At 40.3% G+C, this 20,725-nt stretch overlaps 1 protein-coding gene across 10 annotated transcripts in view; it reads left to right on the forward strand.

Moving 5' to 3' along the window:
- FOCAD (focadhesin) overlaps window positions 1-20,725 on the forward strand; it is a 133,462-nt gene that overhangs the window by 62,098 nt on the left and 50,639 nt on the right. For all 10 annotated transcript variants that reach the window (XM_075447116.1, XM_075447113.1, XM_075447114.1 and 7 more), the window contains 5 exons: window positions 854-980; window positions 16,157-16,291; window positions 16,687-16,737; window positions 17,411-17,494; window positions 19,117-19,252. In XM_075447116.1, coding sequence (XP_075303231.1) covers window positions 854-980; window positions 16,157-16,291; window positions 16,687-16,737; window positions 17,411-17,494; window positions 19,117-19,252 — 533 coding nt within the window. The remainder of the gene's footprint in view (window positions 1-853; window positions 981-16,156; window positions 16,292-16,686; window positions 16,738-17,410; window positions 17,495-19,116; window positions 19,253-20,725) is intronic.

Consider the following 20,725-nt stretch of genomic DNA (forward strand, 5'->3'; position numbering starts at 1 on the left):
AGTTCCATTTTTTACTTTTCTTCTTGAAGGTCGGTTACTAACAACTGCAGAGATTCACATGTCTTTCGATCATCAACTAAAACAAGAAAATTCTTGAAGAAAACACCCTTTAACTCTTCAACCTTCTTTAATTTTGCAAAAATAGTTTACAAGAAATATTAAAAAAAAGAAAAGAAATCAAGAGATAAGTCTCAATGCAGCTGTAATATTCTTTTTGTAAGTGATGCAGTTAGAGTCCAGGTGTATGCACGTGCTTCGTGCATGTAGAAACTATTTGGAAGAAAGTGAGAGCAATTAGAGGAAGCCTGAATATAAATCACGTAGCCAGGTGCTAGTTACTGCAAGTTCTTACAGAAACAGCATGAGGAACTGCTGAATCAGCAGTTATACCTCCCCCAGAACTGCCCAGTAAAACTGAATGGATACTAAAAGACTGGAAAGCAAACAAGCCACCCATGCAGTCAATGGAGGAGAGACAAATGACATTGCAGTGGCAAAAAATTTGGAAAAATGTTCCTATCTGATGTAAGAGGGCCAAAAGTCTTTTCCTGCCAGAATCTCCACCAAAACCCAGTAGTGAGTACTTACAGAAGGCTACAACAAAGAAGCAGAGGATAGCGTCATCAATAACACACATGCATTTTCCTTCTTGGTCACTTCTTGAATGATGTAATCTTTTAGCATACACAGTGTCCTTGGACAAAATCTTCGGTAGCTTAACCACTTGATGATCTTTTATTTAGAACTTAATTTAGTTCTCACTTACACAAAACCAATATTTAATGAAATTTTGTGTATAGAACTTGTGTGTATGCATGAATGTCACCTTGTATCTTCATGTTTTTTGCTGTAGGCCATACCAGCACGGAGCAGACATGTTGGCTTTAATTTCCCAGGTATTAAATGAATGCACAAAACCTGATCAAGCTTCCCCTGCTACCATAGTGTTACAGGGTCTTCAGGCACTTTGTGAGGCTGAGGTAAGACTAAATTGATTTCTATTTGTGTTTCATGTTTTGCTTATGGATCGTGGACTTTTTTCCTAGTTTTTAAGAGTACGTTGGATTGTTGCAGATTATTTTTTTTCTTCTGACAAATTTAATTCCTCACTTCCAACATCAGTTCATTGTACCTGGGAAATTGTACTATGAACTTCTACTGTAGCAGGTCAGCCCTTCAGTGCATGGGTTGGAATTTTAGGTCAGCTTCACAGTTTCTTTCAAACACATTCTTTTGTGCATTTTTCTTGAGATTTGAAAAGAATGATGGTTTAGCACACAGTTCTGGTTGGCTGAAAAGTATGTAAATAATCTTGGTTTTGATACCTTCTTACTGGCCTGACCTGCTTGGTCTCATTGACATAGTGTACCTGATAGGGAGTGAAATCACTTGTAATGGGGAGGCTTCTGTTTTGCTCTAATGCATTCATTACTTACAGATGAAGAGGACAAGTAAGTATTGGAACATGCTGCCCGGAGAGGTTGTGCTGTCTCTATCCTTGGAGGTTTTCACATTCCTTTTGGATAAAACCCTAAGCAACTGGGTCTGATCTCATAGTGACCTGGCTTTGAGCAGGAGGTTGGACTAGAAGTATCCTGAGGTCCCTTCCAACCTAACTTGTCCTGTGATCCTACGATATCCCTGAGTTAGGAGTCAAGGCTCTTTGTTTCCACAGTGACATCCCAGATGTAGTGATGCAGGCACAGACATGCTGTGAATCACCCTATAGACAAACTGTGGACTATACAGGCCATGTGAGTTCGTGAACTAATGATATACTGCAGGAATATTTGATTACCCATTCTCTGCCAAACAGCAATTTCAAGTTTATGCACTTCTTCACTTTTAGTGCAGTGTTTACTGCAGTGAGGCCAATCCAGCAAAAGTCTCCAGCCATTGTCACGTTATACATCTGAAATCATGTCAGCAGTTCAAGAACAACATAGCAGATGGTTAGCAGTCAATAGACATTAGTATTCGATATAGTGAAAAAGCTTCAGACAATGGCTACTAAGAACCAACTTATTCAGGGTAATTACTGTGTTTGCTTTTAGTGTGGAGTTTGGCTCCTCTTAAGGTCACAGATTCTTTCAGTGCTGCCCTCAGTATTTAAGCAGTGTTTTCCCAGGCTGGATTATATTTAGACTTTGTTTCCTGCAAAGAAGCAGGAACTAGGCCTATGACAAATGTCACATCCTGCTATGAAAACCTCGTTTGAGAACAAACGTACTGTACCACTGTTGAGAAGTGGAAGGCTGAGATGACCAGGTTCTTAGGGTGTAAGGAGGAAAGGAAAGAATCGCTTTGTGGACAGGTACCATTTTTTCCTGTCCTAATTCTTACTGGCCCTCCTGAGCTTGCTTTGTTTCCCCAATTTCATATCAATGTAATGTTGTGGGAGACCAGATCTGCCACCCAGTTATACTGAAACTTTAATAGAGAGTTCTCTTGTGGTTTGGTAAACTGGGAAACCATTTGGGTTAAGTAATTGCAGTCTGTCCCTTATTGCAGTCTGTTACCGTGTTGTTTCCTTCTCTTCCTCTCCCTATTTTTGCTTTCCAAGCTTTTCCATTTTAGGTATTTTGACACTTCATTTGCTTTTTTTCTCAAGGCTGAAAGAGAATTCTAACCTTGTCTTCTGGTTTTGCTAGTAAGACAGCTAGCACTCTTGCACTTTTTGTAAGAAATGGTGTATATCAGTAGCTTGAGGGGCACTGAATAGCTTCAAGAAGACGACATTCAGTAGTGTATTTTAGGTGGAAAAGTTAGTACTTTTTCTAAGCTTAGGAAAATCCGATTTTCTTCAGAGCACACCGTGTGAGTTTTAATAAATGTTTTCTTAAACTTTGTAGTTTGAAACACTAAGAGTAGCTTTTAACTTGCATGTCACTTCTCCCTTTGGTCTTCAACTTCATGTTGCATTCATTGGAGACACAAAATAAATAAGGAAACTTGTGCTCCAAGTACTTACAATCTGTTGGCAGAACCTGGAAAACTGCTTGTGTAGTCCACAAAAAGAATTCCCCTTTTGTAGCTGAAATTTCAGTGTAAGCATTTTGAATTTGAATGCCAGCATACTCAGTAGACAGAACAATCGTGCTTATAGAACAATCATGGTCAAACTTTTTACTGTGGAAATGGCTGTTAATCCTCAGGATTAATAGTAGTGCTTCTGGCTTGCTGGCACCATCATTTTGTCAAGTCAGCCTTTTTTTGGAGTATTGGGCAGAATGTGTTTTGAAGAGATGATTTTATTTACACCAGTTTATTCCCAGATCATATTTGTCCACCAATGTCAGAGGGCAGCAAGGGTCATTTTTCTTTTTCACAGTGGATGTCAGAGTCCGATACACTCTGACCAGGTTATTTTAGGTATTCCGTGTGTGGGGCACGTAATATGTAATATCACATTTACATTTTTGAAGATAATTGTTACACATGATTTCTGGTTCAGCAGAGTCATACAAAATGTACTGAAATCACAGTACAAATCTAAGTTACACTTAGCAAAACATAGCAATTGCTGTATACAGTGCAATCACGATACCAATGTGGTTCCGATTACTGGTCACTGCCATGATGCTGAGCATCCCTGATTGTCAGGAAGGAATATGTGGGTCGAAGTCAACTCAAGCCCATTGACTCTCTTCAGAATTCTTTGTTCGCTGAGCCATGTATTCACTCCCCCGTATGCTTGTCTGACTCAGAGAAATGTTCACACTGTCTTAATGAACTGAGGAGAAACATTACACCATCAGTTAATCCACTGAATTGTTTATAGCTGTGTATCTAAAACGGTCATCTTTGTGTTGAGTCAGTTTTTTGCAACAGCTGTGATCAGTCCCACCCTGCATTATTCTGTGAGCTTCATGGGCACATCACCGTTGCCCGTCTGAGCCTTCTTGCATTGTAGGGGTTTACTGGTCAGTCACAGTGTGTAGCACTTAGGCAAAGCAATGGTACGCCCTTTACTTTTTGCAAGTTACACATATTTCTGCAGCTGGCTGTTAAGAGTAAGCCTGTACAGTAGAGGATGTGTCTGATGGGTTTTGCTGCAATTATGTGTCCTGGAAAGATTCTGATAGGTTTTATCCTAATTGTAGTTTAGAGGAAATTCTGAATTTCAGGCAACGGTCATGAACGATGTTGAGCAGCTCTGCGTTAAATAATGAATACCATGTGTTGACTTGGTTACTGTCTTGTTTACTGTCTGGATGTAGTCGTTTGGTTTTAAGGTTTTACCAAAAGCTACAAAGGAAGACAAATCAAGAGTAGCTACCTGAGGGTCATTTTGGGACAATGACAGATCGAGGAATCCATTTTGTATTTCTGCCTAACCTACTGGATTTTTAGTAAGAATTGGAGTTTTACTGGGATACCCTTTTCTCTGGTGTGCATACTCTAGCAAGAGATGTTAAGGTTGCTAAGAGGTGATGGAGTTGTTTAGAAATCTGTTAAATGAGACTGATTCCCAGCTGTGTTTTGTAGGTTATTTGAAGACCCCAGTTCTCCTGAAGTCATTTTTTCAGAGTGCCAGAAGTTTTGAGCAGTATAAATATGTCTTGACTTCAAGAAATCAAGAAGAAAAACCATTTTCTCGTTTTATGCGTTCTTTTAGGACAGAAAACATATCAGTAAGATGATGGCCGCAGCACTGTGATGACAGGGAGTGATCAGCTATGTCAACCACAATCAAAAGGCTTGAGAGCTGTTGTTCTGCAAGTGTTGCGGTCCATGATCCACCCAAGAAGAGGGGAATCTTGTAACTTCCTTTCATGGGAAGAGGTTGTGATACCTGCAGGTATCAAAGGGTGAACCCACACAATCATAAAAAGCTAAGATATGTTACAAGCAATTTTTGCACCTGTTATTTTACAACTTACAAAGCAAATGAAATAGTCCCTGCATAGCCTAATCCGGTTGCCCGTTCTTTGTGGACTAGGCTGGGCTAGGTGACCTCCGGAGGTCCCTTCCAACCTATGTTATTCTCTCAGTCAAGGATTCTGTCATAGACTGGTGCACCAACCTTGCTGAGGTTTGGTATGAATGGATATTCATCTCAGAGGAAATACTGGTTGAAATGATGTGCTTCTCTGACTTGTTCTCCCCAGATCAGAAGTGAAATTTGATGTAGATGTTGTTGGTCTGTAATTTTTCCCATGGTTTCCCACCCCCTTAGGGGAGTAAGTCACATGAAGCAAGAGTGCTTTTTCTCTCCTTGGCATCAATAAAACTTAGTTTTTAGTTCTTCCCCTCTAGCAAATATGTTCCCAGTCAGTGCTTTGTCCAGCAGTAAGCCTGCTATTTTAAAATAAATTATAAAAATAACAAGAAAACACAAATGTTAAAGAAAATGCACTGTACCAGCAGCACCGAGAACTTGCAAGTTACATGGTTTTAGTGTCTCAGGATGACAATGATATGTCAATTTGAACAAATCCAGAATGAAAACAAAATACCCAAACAACATGGAGGTGAAAACAGACTTAAAAAAAGGAACTTTGGAGTATGACACTAGTGTGTGTAGATCTGTAAGCATACATTTTCTGATCAGCACTGATTCTTTTTCTGCAGTATTTGGCATATCAGTGTCATGAAGTAAAGCTGTCTTATCTTGGTCCTCTCCTAGAGTGTATTTTATTTTCAGAGGACAGCTTTGTCCAGCTGAGCAGTGACTCTGGAATCACAGGGCTTTTCCTTGGGGATTCATGACTAGCAGTGAAATTTCATCACAAGTTGTTTATCACAGTCACCTAGTCCTCCAGAAAGACATTATGTCATGTTTATTACTGCTTTTATAACCTTTTTGTTTATTTACTTTTAAAAAACATATGTGTAAAGTACTGCTCTCCTATCTTCCCCACTGTTCCTATCTGCCTGCTCCATTGGTTTGTTCACAGTACTTCATTTGGTAGGAGGTTTTCTGTAGAACTAGTATTATAAATCTAGAAAATTCCTTCTGAAAGGAGCCAAAAGAATTCTACAGTCTTAACCTTTTAAGAGTTTAAAAATATTTCTTAAACAAAATTTAGTGTTACAGCAACTGAGGATGAAGTCCATTAATAACAGGCCAGAATGCACAGCTATGCTCAGTGATGGTTTTAATATCCTCTAGCTTCTGTATTTATTGTGTACTAGATGGTCTTTAGCCAGGTTAAATCATGCTCCTTGTTTACATCAATTCACCTAGTTTATCTGGGTTATTACACAGTCTGAAGTCATATAAGTGTTGCAGTTGACACACCAGAAGATCGGTATGCCATCCAGAGGGACCTGGACAAGCTTGAGAAGTGGGCCTTTATGAACCTCATGAGGTTCAACAGGGCCAAATGCAAGGTGCAGCACCTGGGTCAGGGCAACCACTGGTATCAATACAGGCTAGGAGATGAAGGGATTGAGAGCAGCCGTGCCAAGAAGGACTTGGGGCTGCTCATTGAAAAGCAGCTCAACATGACCTGATAATGTGCGCTCACAGCCCAGAAGGCCAACCATATCATGGGCTGCATCAAAAGCAGTGTGGCCAGCAGGTTGAGGGAGGGGATTCTGCCCCTCTGCTCTGCTCTGGTGAGACCCCACCTGGAGTCCTGCGTCCAGCTCTGGGGCCCCCAGCGCAAGAAGGACATGGATGTGTTGGAGTGAGTCCAGAGGAGGGCCACAAAGATGCTCAGAGGAGCATCTGGAGCACCTCTCCTATGAGGACAAGCTGAGAAAGTTGGGGCTGTTCAGCCTGGAGAAGAGAAGGCTGCAGGGAGACCTTATAGCAGCCTTCCAATACGTGAAGGGGGCCTATAGGAAAGACAGAGAAAATATTTTCAGCAGGGCTTGTTGCAATAGAACAAGGGGTAATAATTTTAAACTAAGGGAGGGTAGATTTAGACTGGATATAAGGAAGAAATTCTTTACCATGAGGGTGGTAAAACACTGGCATAGGTTGCCCAGAGAGGTGGTGGAGGCCCCATCCCTGGAAACATTCAAGGCCAGGTTGGATGGCACTCTGAGCGACCTGGTCTAGTGGAAGATGTCCCTGCTCACTGCAGGGGGGTTGGGCTAGATGGCCTCTAAAGGTCCTTTCCAACCCAAAGCATTCTATGATTCTATGATTCTGTGAGATCTACTTCAAAACCAAGTATTTAGTTGTCAGTGGTGTTTGGACAGGTGAGACATACTGTGAATTCTCCTGATTCTCAGAATGCAGCAAAAGTTTTTAGGTTCTGGTATATTCCAAGCAGCACCACTTCTTTAGCGAAGACAAAAAACACATACACATGCCCCTCTTAACAAGTCTCTCCTTCCACATCTGTTCTTGGCTGCATTTTTTGAATTTTTGAATTTCTGTCCTGATTTAGAATTAAAGTAGAGTTTAGCAACCTGAATGAGCACATATTGATTCTGTTGTCCTTTTGTAACAACAACAACAAATATTTCTTCCTCTCCTGATAGCAGCAGTCTTTAAAATGAGAAAAAAGTAACTTCCGGCAAGCTCCTGTGCTATTAACTGAACATGCAAGGGCAATGTGGTTTTTTCGTTTGGGAATCACACGAAGTAAACGTGCATTATATTGTGGCAGAAGAGAATATAAACATTTGAAGGATGTGTGTGTGTTTTAAAGACGTCCAATGAGAAATGACACACAAACATATATCTGCACTATTTCGAAGTTGTTTTTTTGATTTTTAGAAAACTTTCCTTTTTGCCTTGTTAAACACCTGCAGTTTCCGAAATGCTAGTATTCGATGATGTCTGAATGCAACAGTGCGATTTTTTCAGACATTCCCACCTTAACTGCAAAGAACCAGAATTTGGTTGTGACTTTTTTAGATCCAACATTTGGATGTTGGATTATTGAACGAAGTTTTCATGTTTGAGTTGGCAGGTATCAGAATGTCATCTTGTAGGACCATCTGCTTTAGACTGAGAGCTCTGTTGCAGGTGTTCTTTGCAAAAGCAGAAACATTTTTGGTGTTGTCAATCACTTTCTGGATTTCCATCAAATTAAAGGTGCTCTTGAAAGGTCAAAACCATCATACAGTAGGAGAGTTACAATTTTGTCAGAAATGCCGAAGGAACCTTACTCAGTGGCTCTGAATTGTGATTATCTAGTTGAACACCACTGAACTGAAAATATTATTACTCAAACTATGATAATGTCTTTGCATTTTTGTGATTTCATTGAATAAAGAGTTTGGTAGAGGCTGGTGCTTATTTTTGCACTGTGTGAATGCCGGTAGAAAAATGTAATTTCTGCTGGACTTCCACTTCTTAAGATAGGCATATGTCAATAGATTTCAAATCAGTGGTATGTTAATATAATCTCTGCCATGAGTATGAACGTTTTATACATATGGTAAAGAAAGTAAATCCTTTCTGTTTGTCAAAGGAAAAAAATTGTTACAATTGATTTTTATAGTCAGAGTATTTCGATGTTGACCAAGCTGCTGAAATAGCGTTTATTTTTTACAGTATGCTAAGTGCTAGATTCTGTATGGCAGTAATTCTGCACTTACTGCATATGATGCTTACATGAGTATGTGTGGAAAACAATCCTCGGTGGAATACTGTGTAAGATACCATATGATTGTTGTAATACTGTTATTGTTTACGTGTGACTTAATGGAGAGCCAATGGTTTTTAGCATACAAAATATAGGTGGTCCAATAGCAATTCACTTAGCTTCATCTGCCATGGGGCTTAACACTGAAAATGCTAATACATCTAGTAGTTCCAAACAATTACCACAGACTGTAATTTGCCATTGCGTAGCATGGATATCTGCTAAATCTGAAACTTCTGTTAGATTGCTGCCTACTGTTTCTGGCCTTTTTCTTGCTTGTTAGCTGAAATTGGAGAAAGTGTATGATACTATAGTAAAGAATTAAGTGAAACGTTCTTGGCTAGCTAATCATTTTGTAGTCTTCCTAAATGGCAATATCAAATGAGACGCCATGAATACAGAACTATATTTGTTTCTCTGCATATTAATTAAAGATGTATTTTCTGTTTCCAGACAACTAGCTCATTACAAAGTTAAAATTCCTAGATAGTTAAGTAAGAACTTGGAGTGCTAATAGATACATCTGTCTTTCTGAATACTGGAAGAGGTATTTTCTTCTTGCAAACAGTGTATTTTGAAAGATGGGAAAAGGAGGCATCATTTTCACTTGGAATGTTATAATTTTAGGTGTTTTTAGCCATTAGTGTTCGTTCCCATAGCAATCTACTAGTGGGTTTGCTATTCATGAAATGGATTCCACTCAAAAGGCATCTTCAGTTTTTTGAACTGCACTCTAAAGTGTGTTTTGCAGTCACTGAAGTGACTGTTTAATTCAGTGATTACCTGAATTCGGTGGTACTAAGCATGCTGGTTTTTTCAGTGCACAGTAACACTAAGTCTATCTTTCTTAATGCCTTTATGGAATGTGTTCATAAACATCCCTTCATTTGATTTCATTACATAGATGGATTTGTATTTTTCTTTGACTGAGTCTTTTGTTGTTTTGCTTTAATTTCATAGATCTGGAAAAAATTTTCATGGCATTTGCTCAGATTATTTAAAGAAGAGTTTTGATTTGCTGTTCTGGTGTGTTTTCACCTTTAAAAGGCTGAGTATATTACTCATACCTTGCTCTACCATAGCTGTGTTTTCTTTTTTTTCTAGGCTTTGGTTCTAAAATTGTAGTGTTACAGGTTTGATATTTTTCTTCGTTTGTCATCTTGTTGTGGTTGAGGGGAGGTGAGGTGGTGTTTTGTGAGTTTTGGGGGTTTGTTGCTTTGTGGCTCTTCCTTTTGTTCACTGTTTTTATTGCAGTGGAGCCTGAAATATGAAAGACAAATGGTAGCAACAGAAGTTTTAGTACCAGTAATACTGTCTAGTCAAGCTTCCTGTGGATGTCTACTACTTTTGTGACTTTCTTATAATTCTTCAGCTAGAACTGTACCACTGGCTGAGCATCTTACAGACTCTTTTCAGTGCCTAGAAATGCAGAATGTTTTACTGACTGCTCACTGAGCCATCATGCAGATCTTTAAAGGTGAGAATCAGACAGGTGAGGCTTATTTTTATCCAGGAAGGGCTAGGTAGGACCAATTATGTCTCACCGCTGTGCTGTAGTTAGAGTAATAGTGTAAACGTGTAGTCATTATTTTCTTCACTATACAAAGTTGATTAAGTTGTGGTGAACAGCTAGATAGTAGTTACAGCCTAGTAGTCTTTCAGCTTTATAGTAGGTAGGATGAATACAGAAGACGTTACTGATGGCAGCGCCATCATTTCTAACCCTTAGAAACATTCTAAACACCGAAGTCCAAATGTTCTGAGTGTGACTTGATATAACAATGTCTTTCTGAGTATAGGGACAGTTTGAAACACAGGCTCATTGATACATAGAAGGCTCCTTTTTCATCTCAAATATGCATTAGTCCTACAGGTAAATGTTGATGTTACTTTGATATACCTAATAAAGAGCACAGATGAATGGTTAAAAAGTGAAACACGCAAAAAAAAAGATACTGATAAGCCTTACACTAGAAGGAACAAGCACATGCAGTATCCCTATTTTGCTCAGCTGGGAATCACTGCAGCAGCTGGTGAAATCAGCTTTTAAAATCACTGTGCCCTACCTGCAGAACAAAAGCTGGTCTTTTCACTGGAGATCTTTGGGTTCAATCTGAGCTCTAGAAGCTGGATACAAACACATGAGCATGCAAAAAAGACGGCTTGCATGATGAACAGATCTTTTGCATCATCAGTTTATTAGTTGCCTGTTACGTTAGGTCTTATGGCAAAGAGGAATCAATAAGCGAATAGTGAAATAACTGAATTTTCGAGATAAACTCTCATCTAAGAGTACACGGAGGAATGTGAAAATGCTTATTTGACTATCAAATGGGTAGATCAGTTAAACTGGTAGTTTGAGCTGATTTTGCAGTGTAAATTGTTCCCTTCTACTGAAGGAGAAACTAAGTGAGTATCATGGGAATAGAGGTGTTATCTGTGAATGGATTTGAAGTTGAAGAACTGTTTCATGGGATTCCCTTCCCTTTCCAAAAGGACCAGAGTGATGCTTCATTCTTGAACACTTTTCATTAGGTGGGAAGGTGAGAAAGGCCATTTGCTTTGACTGTCTTAAGTCATCATAGATTTCTAAAAGGTTCTGGACTGGTGTGGGGAACAGTCTGAAGAATTTCCAGTATGTATAAAATTATTCAAATCACTTTCAGAGGTGAAGAACCACCTATAGAGTAGGCCACAGCTCAGCTTGAAATTTTCCTGTACGTTACTGTTATTCTTCATAAAATACTGTGGTGAACATAAGCAGTTGACAGGAAGGACTTTTTTAGCATCCCTAAGTGGAAATATTGACATTTATGAGGAGACTTTTTTGTGTGAGTACTCTGAATAAAGCAGGTTTTGTTGTCATCTGAAGCTTGAATCATGTTTTCTTGGAAATTAAGCTTATCAGGAACTTCTGGGTCAAGCGGAACAGTGCCAGTTTTTTAATTTGTATGTTATTGCTTGCAGCTTTCAGAAAATCCCTCTGTACTTAAAATATTCATGCTGTGCTGTGCTGACTTGCAGCACTAGGAAAAAGTGAAAAATAAAAGCTCGTGTTTCAGCTCTGATTCTGCTGCACAGCAGTAATCCGGTTAATTCAGGAGGACCTTCTGTCTGAAGAAATCAAAATGCCTTTGTAACAATTAAGCTGTACAGCTGTCCTAAATACTCCTTTTTCAGCTAGGAGAAATCAAAGCCTTCACTTCCTTCCAAAGCTTCTACAAAAGAAGACCCTAGTGTCTGCTTGCTCATCATTTCATATGACCCAAAAGATTACTCTTTTCTCTCTATGCTGCAAAATTGTCTGCTGATTATCTGTGAAACCGAGTTTCCAGGCACAATATCTCACTACTATGATGACAAGTTGCTTAACAATTTCAGAGACTCGTGACTTGGAATTAAGGATAGTTTGGTAAAGGGCTTAAGAATAATCATGAGCTTAAGTACAAAACATGATCTTGTATTCAGTGGGACTGTTCATGTGTTTAAAGCCATGCTAGAAGTGCAGCGCCATTTTGAAATAAGGTTTGAAAAGTGAAGCATGTCTCCAGAGTGTTATTCTAGACAGCTTGCCATGAGAGTGAACTAGCTACTGACTTGATAAATAGAGCGAATATTTTCATGTTTTCTGTGAAGCAGCACTGTAATACTGAGATTGCTGTAAATATGTTTTATAATGCACTTAGTTCTTGTTTTTATTCAGTGTAATGGCTGTGAGCCCTAGAAGTCATAGCTGGCCAGGGAAAAAAAGCCAGGAGATTTGCTGTTGCTTATCAAACACTGAATATGAGTGGGGAGAGGGGTTGTTGTCTGCTGCTAATGAAACCATTCAATTATGAGAAACAAGCTGTAGAAAATTTTTTATACCTCCTTTTTTTTTTCCCCTTACAACTGTCAAAATTGTATATGGATTCTTGCTACTGATGTATATAATAAAAAAAAAAAAATTCAGATCTGTTGAGCTGGCTGACTAACGCTTTTTACCGTGCTGTAATGCTTCCCAGTGTATGTTGGATCTGCATGAGAATTCTCTTCTGATAGTCTTTTTGCTAACTAACCCCTGGGGTACATGTATCTAGTACTATTAAATTCTGAAACTTGATTACTTTCAATAGGTATTAAAGAGCAAGTTAGACATCTTTCTGTGCAGAGTGTTACCTTTTTGTTGGAGGATTTAATTTTTTTTGTTGTTGTTTTTTCCCCAATGATTTCTAGTCTGTGCAAGAATACCAACCTTAGACCCATACCCTGCAACGGTGCTCTAAGTGTTTAATTTTATTATTTGTAATGACAAGTTACTTTGCTTTTGGGGATATGTTTGTCCTGTAAACATATATTTGCCTTCTGAGTTGAAAAAAAAAATAGAAAAAGCATGTTTTTTGCTGTTTATACTGGATTCTTTGTGGCATGGAAGCCCCCAGATACTCCTGCGTTTACCTGCCATTGCTAATATTTTGTTACAGTTGCTGCCCACCCACCCACCCCCCACTTCTCTCTTTGGGACCTAATGGCTGGGATTGTAGAAGTCTATCTAAATAGATTTCAGCTTCTCTTTAATGCACAATAACTTTCTGGCTTCTAGTATAACGGCAGAGGCAGATTTAAAAGGCTAAAGTTAACAATGTTCTGAGGACTTGGAAAGCAAATGACGACTCATTCATTATTAACAGAATAAAAATAAATTCTGTGGTTTTCAAACGGTTCACGGTTTTTGTAAGTTAACAGTTGGAAGCATGATGTTACTGTCATCTGTGGAATTGTTTTTTTTATGTTTCTCATTCATTGAAGTGATTTGTCTCACTGTAAGTTGTTAGAACTGACCTGCTTAGTACAGGGCTAGTGGAGCCATGATATTAGTGTTTATTTTAGTTTGACATTGTCCCAACGATTTCTGGATTCCTGAAGTTTTACATTATTCTTCTGTTCCACACATTTGGTTGGGTTTGTTTGTGTTTAAAGATTAAGTGCATTTTGATTTGGAGGGCTCCCAGGGAACATAGCTTCCTCCGTAGCTTCCTCTGCTTTCATCCAGTTAAACTCCCAAAGACAGCTTGCTTTTAAGCTAATTTGAGCATGTGTGACTATGAAATGGTGGAGTTCAGGATCCTGCGTGGAGGAAGCAGGGTGATAAGTATGATCAAAACCTTGGACTTCAGGAGGGCTAACTTTGGCCTCTTCAAGGAGCTACTGCAAGGAATCCCGTGGGCCAGGGCTCTTGAAGGCAGGGGGGTCCATGAGTGCTGGTCGCTGTTTAAATTTCACTTCCTCCATGCTCAGGAGCGGTGCATCCCCCTGAGAAAGAAATCTAGATGAGGCAGCAGGAGACCAGCATGGTTGAACAAGGAGCTTCTGGCGGAGCTCAGGTGGAAGAGAAAGGTCCATGGAATGTGGAAAGACGGACAGGTCACTTGGGAAGAGTACAGGAATGCGGTCAGAGCATGCAGGGATGCGACGAGGAAGGCCAAGGCCCACCTGGAATTGAAGCTGGCAAGGGATGTCAAAAGCAACAAGAAAGGCTTCTTCAACTACATCAGCAGCAAAAGGAAGGCTAGGGACAATGTGGGGCCGCTGCTGAATGAGGCGGGTGTCCTGGTGACGGAGGATGCGGAGAAGGCAGAGCTACTGAATGCCTTCTTTCTTCAGTCTTCAGTGCCAAGGCAGGCCTTCAGGAATCCCAGGCCCTGGAGGTAAGAGAAGAAGCCTTTGATCGAGGAGGATTTTGTGAGAGATCACTTAAGCAATCTGGACGTCCACAAATCCATGGGCCCCGATGGAATGCACCCACGAGTGCTGAGGGAGCTGACGGATGTCATTGTTGAGCCACTCTCCATCATCTTTGAAAGGTCCTGGAGGACAGGAGAGGTGCCCGAGGACTGGAGAAAAGCCAGTGTCACTCCAATCATCAGAAAGGGCAAGAAGGAGGACCCAGGGAACTACAGGCCAGTGAGCCTCACCTCTGTCCCAGGAAAGGTGATGGAGCAGCTTATCCTGGAGGCCATCATCAAGCAAGTGGAGGAAAAGAAGGTTATGAGGAGTAGTCAGCATGGATTCACCAAGGGGAAATCATGCCTGACCAATCTGATAGCTTTCTACGATGGCATGACTGGCTGGGTAGATGGGAGGAGAGCAGTGGATGGTGTCTACCTCGACTTCAGCAAGGCTTTCGACACAGTCTCCCATAACATTCTCCTAGGGAAGCTGAGGAAGTGTGGGCTGGATGAGTGGTCGGTGAAGTGGATAGAGAACTGGCTGAATGGCAGAACTCAGAGGGTTGTCATCAGCGGCACTGAGTCTAGTTGGAGGCTGGTAACTAGTGGTGTCCCCCAGGGGTCAGTACTGGGCCCAGTCTTGTTTAACTTCTTCATCAACGACCTGGATGAAGAGTTAGAATGTACCCTCAGCAAGTTTGCTGATGACACCAAACTGGGAGGAGTGGTGGATACACCAGAAGGCTGTGCTGCCATTCAGCGTGACCTGGACAGGCTGGAAAGTTGGGCAGAGAGGAACCTGATGAAATTCAACGAAGGCAAATGCAGGGTCCTGTACCTGGGGAGGAACAACCCCATGCACAAGTACAGGCTTGGGGCGGACCTGCTAGAGTGCAGCTCTGTGGACAGGGACCTGGGTGTCCTGGTGGACGACAGGTTGACCATGAGCCAGCAGTGTGCCCTGGCTGCCAAGAAAGCTAATAGGATCCTGGGGTGCATTAGGAGGAGTGTGGCCAGCAGGTCGAGGGAGGTTCACCTTCCCCTCTACTCTGCCCTAGTGAGGCCCCATCTGGAGTACTGCATCCAGTTCTGGGCTCCCCAGTTCAAGAAAGATGAGGAGATACTGGAGAGAGTCCAGCAGAGGGCTACGAGGATGGTCAGGGGCCTGGAGCATCTCTCCTACGAGGAAAGGCTGAGGGAGCTGGGCTTGTTCAGCCTGAAGAAGAGAAGGCTGTGAGGGGACCTTATAAATGCTTATAAATATCTGAAGGGTGGGTGTCAGGAGGATGGGGCCAAACTCTTTTCAGTGGTGCCCAGCGACAGGACAAGGGACAACGGGCACAACCTGAAGCATAGGAAGTTCCATCTGAACATGAGGAAGGACTTATTTCCTCTGAGGGTGATGGAGCCCTGGAACAGGCTGCCCAGGGAGGTTGTGGAGTCTCCTTCTCTGGAGATATTCAAGACCCACCTGGACAAGGTCCTCTACAGCCTACTGTAGGTGACCCTGCTTCGGCAGGGGGTTTGGACTAGATGACCCACAGAGGTCCCTTCCAACCCCGACCATTCTGTGATTCTGTGAAGTAGAGCAGTAATGTTATATGAAGGTACATCTATAGCTTTATGTGTATTGCTACAATGTCCTATTTATTCCTACTGGTAGCTGCTTTATCTAGTGAAGTGTTGTGCGGTATTATTGCATTACGTCAATTAATATATTGTGAGACTGTTATTTCAAGTGAAAGTTTAATGTGCCTGGTTTTTTTTTTTCTTTTTATGAACCTTATATTAATTCCTGTTCGCAATTAGTAAGAAAGAAGTCAAGTGCTGAAAGAAATGTTGTTCAAGTTGAGCTGGGATTGCTGTTAGTAATGGTGCCTTCCACTTTCCCCTCAGGTTGTTTGCATCCGTTCTACATGGAATGCTCTGTCACCAAAGCTGGGTTGTGATACAAGACCCCTCATTTTAAAAGCACTGAACGAATTGTTTGCTCTGGTTCCCTCGTTAACAGTGAATACAAATGAATACGAGGTAAGTGCTCATGCACTAAGGTGAGTCTTTTCTTTTAGTATGTTTTTGTGTATAAGTTTTAAATGTGCCTGCTTGCTTTTAATATCTCTGAGTTGCACCCACTGCCTAATTCAGGTTAATATTAATGCACATTTCCATACTGTGTCACAATTTTAGCTTTCATTAAAGTATCCTAGGAGATAGGTGAGAAATTCTAGTGGAAGGCTGATCAGAGGTTTCCCTCTCCCAGAATATGAGGACATGTGAATGTGTCTACAGTTCAAACCTGTACCCCTTCCACTTTCCTAGCTGAGTGTATATTGATATGGCAGCAGTTTGTTTCGGGCAACTGCTTCTATTTCAGCTGGTTGGCTGGTTGAAGAAAATCTGAATACCTGTTTTGTTTGCTTTTGTAGAAATTCAAAGCTCAAATTATCAGCTTTCTTTGGAACAACACACAAAATAAGGTAGGTGGTAAAACTGAAAATGTTAATTCTTGGTGTCAGGAACTGGATATTAAGTTTTATAGCCTTCTGTCAAGACAAGGTCATTAGTGTTAGCAATCTCTTTTTCTAATAGGGTTTTCTTCTTGTCGTTGACCATTTGACACTGTTTTTGAAGCAATGTAATGCACATGAAAGATGGTAACTGGTGGTCCTAACATCTGCCATTTCCATGGAGAATTGTAACACCAACTAGTTTGACTCCTCTGGTAGACTTCAGCCTTTACATGATGGAGCGTTCTTGGCAAAGCCGCGGCTGTGACAACTAACCAAATTATTTGGTGGAGTATTGTAACACAGTGGGAATGTTGGACCACCGTTACTGTGGGGCTGGTGAAACCAAAGTATTTTAGTTGAAATATAGCTTGGATATTTCTACATAAACCACCCTCACAGCAGTAATGGAGTGTGTCAATCAGAACATTTGCTGTCAAACCTAGATAATTGGTCTTGCTGGTTGGCGTTGTATATACCAAGTAAGCAACTGAGAGCGTGCCTTGGGAAAAAATAGTTATTTTAAAGTCTTTTTCAGCATTCAGTGTTTAGTGGATAGGCTCGTTGTATGTTGAGTTTCCAGTAGGTAGCAATACCATATGCTGTGCTTGTGATTTTCTTTTTCTTCCTGTTAATTTTCTAGGATGCTGTTGTAGCCATTTCAGCCTACAAATCGCTCTCGTCATTTGGCTCTGAAGAACATACAATTCTTCATCTTCCTGAACAGGTAGCAATATTGTATGTTAAATAGTAAGGACATCTGACACTTCCGTGTGCCATGGGTTCTGCCCTCTTGGAAGGGTAACAAGACCTTGTGCCGTCTCTATCAGACAACCATCAGAGCCTCATAGAAGGAATATGAACTCCTGCTGGTGAAATGGGATGATACTACATATGATTAGCATAACTAAGACTTATGGGAGGGGAAGGGCACAAATGGAGGCTGAATGAGATCTAAGTAGTCAGAAGGTAGTTTTTCTTCTTTCATTAGTTAAATCAGCATGTTATTTTTTTGACACTTGATGTGCATTTTATGCTCTTCTGTTAATGCTTGCACTTGAGTCCTGACACTAAGCAGTGGTTGTTATTACTGCTTCATCGATTGCAGTCCCACTCATGCTGAGTGCTTTTGTTCCTGAAATAGTAAATTCAGTTTGAAAAGTAGGTGCTTGTTTTGGAATTAAGCCGAAAACTTTTCCTGTGTTTCTGTTCTGAACTTTTACGGCATAACATTTTGCTTTTTTGTTGGTAAAGGCAGCCAGAAAGTAAATGAGCTGCTGATTGGAATGCTTTTTAAGTATGTAGAGGGCTGTTAAACTCTGAAACTTCAGTCTGATCAGTTGACTCAATAATCTTACAAAGTGAAACGGTGCAAGGAGATGAATATATAAAGTCATCTATGTTTTGGTTTTTACATTAACCTTGTCAAAGAGACGAGGCAATAATCATTAGCCTATTGGTACTTTATGACGCAGTAAACACTTGTAAGTTTTTATTTCCTGTGTTATTACAGGATTGGCTCCATTTGCGTGTGGTAACTGGCTATTATGAAAAGATTGGAATAAGCAACTTTAAAATTAAAAAACATACCTACTTTATGTAAGTCAGTGAAAAGAGTTCAGTACAAATTAAAAATGTGTTCTGTGTAGAAGAGCAAAAGTTAGGATGAGGGAAATCTCTAAACTCTGCCCCAGTACTAAATCACTTGCACAGTGGTATGTAGCTCTGTATTACTGGTGCTGTCACTTTACACTCATTAGAAAATGAGTAAATAGGTTTTCATTGGAAGCATTGTAAATATGTTGCAGTTTTTCAAATTCTGGAAATGAGGATGGAAAAATAACATGTAACTCAACTCAGTAGAGAGTGATAAGGTTACCCCTCAACCTCCTCTTCTCCAGGCTAAACAGCCCCAGTTCCCTCAGCTGCTCTTCAGAAGATTTGTTCTCTAGACCCTTCGCCAGCTTTGTTGCTCTTCTTTGGACATGCAAATACTCTGTGTATATTAAAGTCCCAGTACAAAACATTGTTTTACTCTATGATTGAAGAAGAATCGGAGTAAAAATGAAGGTTTAGTAGTATTACTTCAGTCCGTAAGTGTCAAGATTAGTTTTACTATTGCAGATAAGGATTTACATACCCATTTGATTTTTATTAACCAGTCTTGCCTTTCATTTGGGTAGAAGAAAAATGTTTATTCTTTCAGCTTCATATTAATGAAATGGAGTGAAATTAATGAAATGGGGAGCTTTTAATATTTAATTGGTATTTTTGACACTTGGAATCATGAAAGGTAATGAGAATTTGGAATGTTTGTGCTGACATTTCTTTTTTTTTTTAATCTTTTAGGCACGACCAGAATTTGACCCACTGGAGGAGGCAGACATGAATGAAGATGAAGAGGAGGAGAAGGAGGTGGATCTTTTTGTTCCAGGTTCTTCATATATCAAGCTGTTGTCTCTAACACCAGCTTCTGTTTTAGGAGGTATAATATATTCAGTATTTGAGGTTGCTCTGCAGTTTTATAATCACAGTGACTGTGCAGACGTGACTTTTTTATAATGCAGTGTCAGGTTAAAGTGCAGCCTTCCACCCCCACCTGTAAACATTGCCATAAGAGAGCAGTAGTATTTTGCAATATATTCCCCCAGTGGAGGCTCCTAGAAAGATCTATTCGTTAAATACTCCATGCATTGGAGTACGGAGTATGTGCTCTCACCTAGAGAAAGAGTCTATATGTGCTAATTAGTAAGTTCTAGAAGCTTTATGGGGAACACTGACATAATCTACTTCAATGAAAGAGAGTGATGTATCAGGGCAGAAAAATCAATGCATAATGGATGCTGGATGCTGAGATAAGCAATTTACCAGGAAGATGGGAAGCCAAAATGGACTGCAGAGAGAACAGATGGGGTAAAAAGATGCAGTGGCAAGAGACTGGTATAAAAACATACATGCAAATAGCTTTTCTGACCCAAACATTCACTGAATAGATTCTCCCCCAGAGGAGTCTTCATCTTTTAACACTGTTATTTAACACAGAATACAGAACAGTTGAGTTGGAGTTAAATCCAGTCAGTAGACAGTCACAAGTGGTTTTCCACATGGCTCAGTATTGGAGCCAATTCTGTTTAATATCTTTATCAATGATCTGGACTAGGGGTTCGGGAGCACCCTCAGTAAGTTTGTAGCTGACACCAAGTTAGGCGGGAGAGTTGATCTGCTCGAGGGTAGGAAGGCTCCAATTTGCCATAGCTGTCGGGTGATATGAAGCATGGGAATGTGACGTTTTTCACTAAAACTCCTTTGAAACTGATTTGTTGTTCCAGCTTCCATATTGTTTCAAAGCATTACTGTCCACAGGGTATTGGAAGGGGTATGACAGCCTTATTATTTTTCATTTTAATATTTTTTCATTCTAGGTGTCTGAAACCTGTTTGAAATCTGGCAGTCAAAAAATTAAAAATAATCACATATAACAAAACAAACTTCAGACTACAGCTATTTATTTATTATTGTTATTATTCAGAGATATATGTTGGCAGGAGGAATGCTGAGTATTTAGTTCCTGTGATGTTAGTTACCTCTCTTTTTGCTTCAGACTGATTGCAAGCTTTAAAGTATGGTATTCTAACATTTGCTGCACATCTAGTTGTTTCATAAAATTTATCCAGATTTTCTTGTTGGAGTTATATCTGGCAGCCTAGATCGTTGGGTTGTATCTCTTAAATGAATAATTGCTTTTGAATGGCTTGTAAATATTAACTCCTTTGGCATAAGTAGCAAGTGCAGTAACATGACAGCTGTGAATATTACCTGTGCTGGGGTGTATCTGTCAATGCGGATGGTTACCACCGAAGAAAGAGCTGTCCTCATTCAGAGAATTTCCTCTCTATTGCTGTAGCCACCCTAAACAAAAGAGCTCTTATAAAAGTCTGGAGCAGGTAGCTGGATAGTG

Source organism: Opisthocomus hoazin, chromosome Z (genome assembly GCF_030867145.1).
Source record: "Opisthocomus hoazin isolate bOpiHoa1 chromosome Z, bOpiHoa1.hap1, whole genome shotgun sequence".
Lineage (NCBI taxonomy): Eukaryota > Metazoa > Chordata > Aves > Opisthocomiformes > Opisthocomidae > Opisthocomus > Opisthocomus hoazin.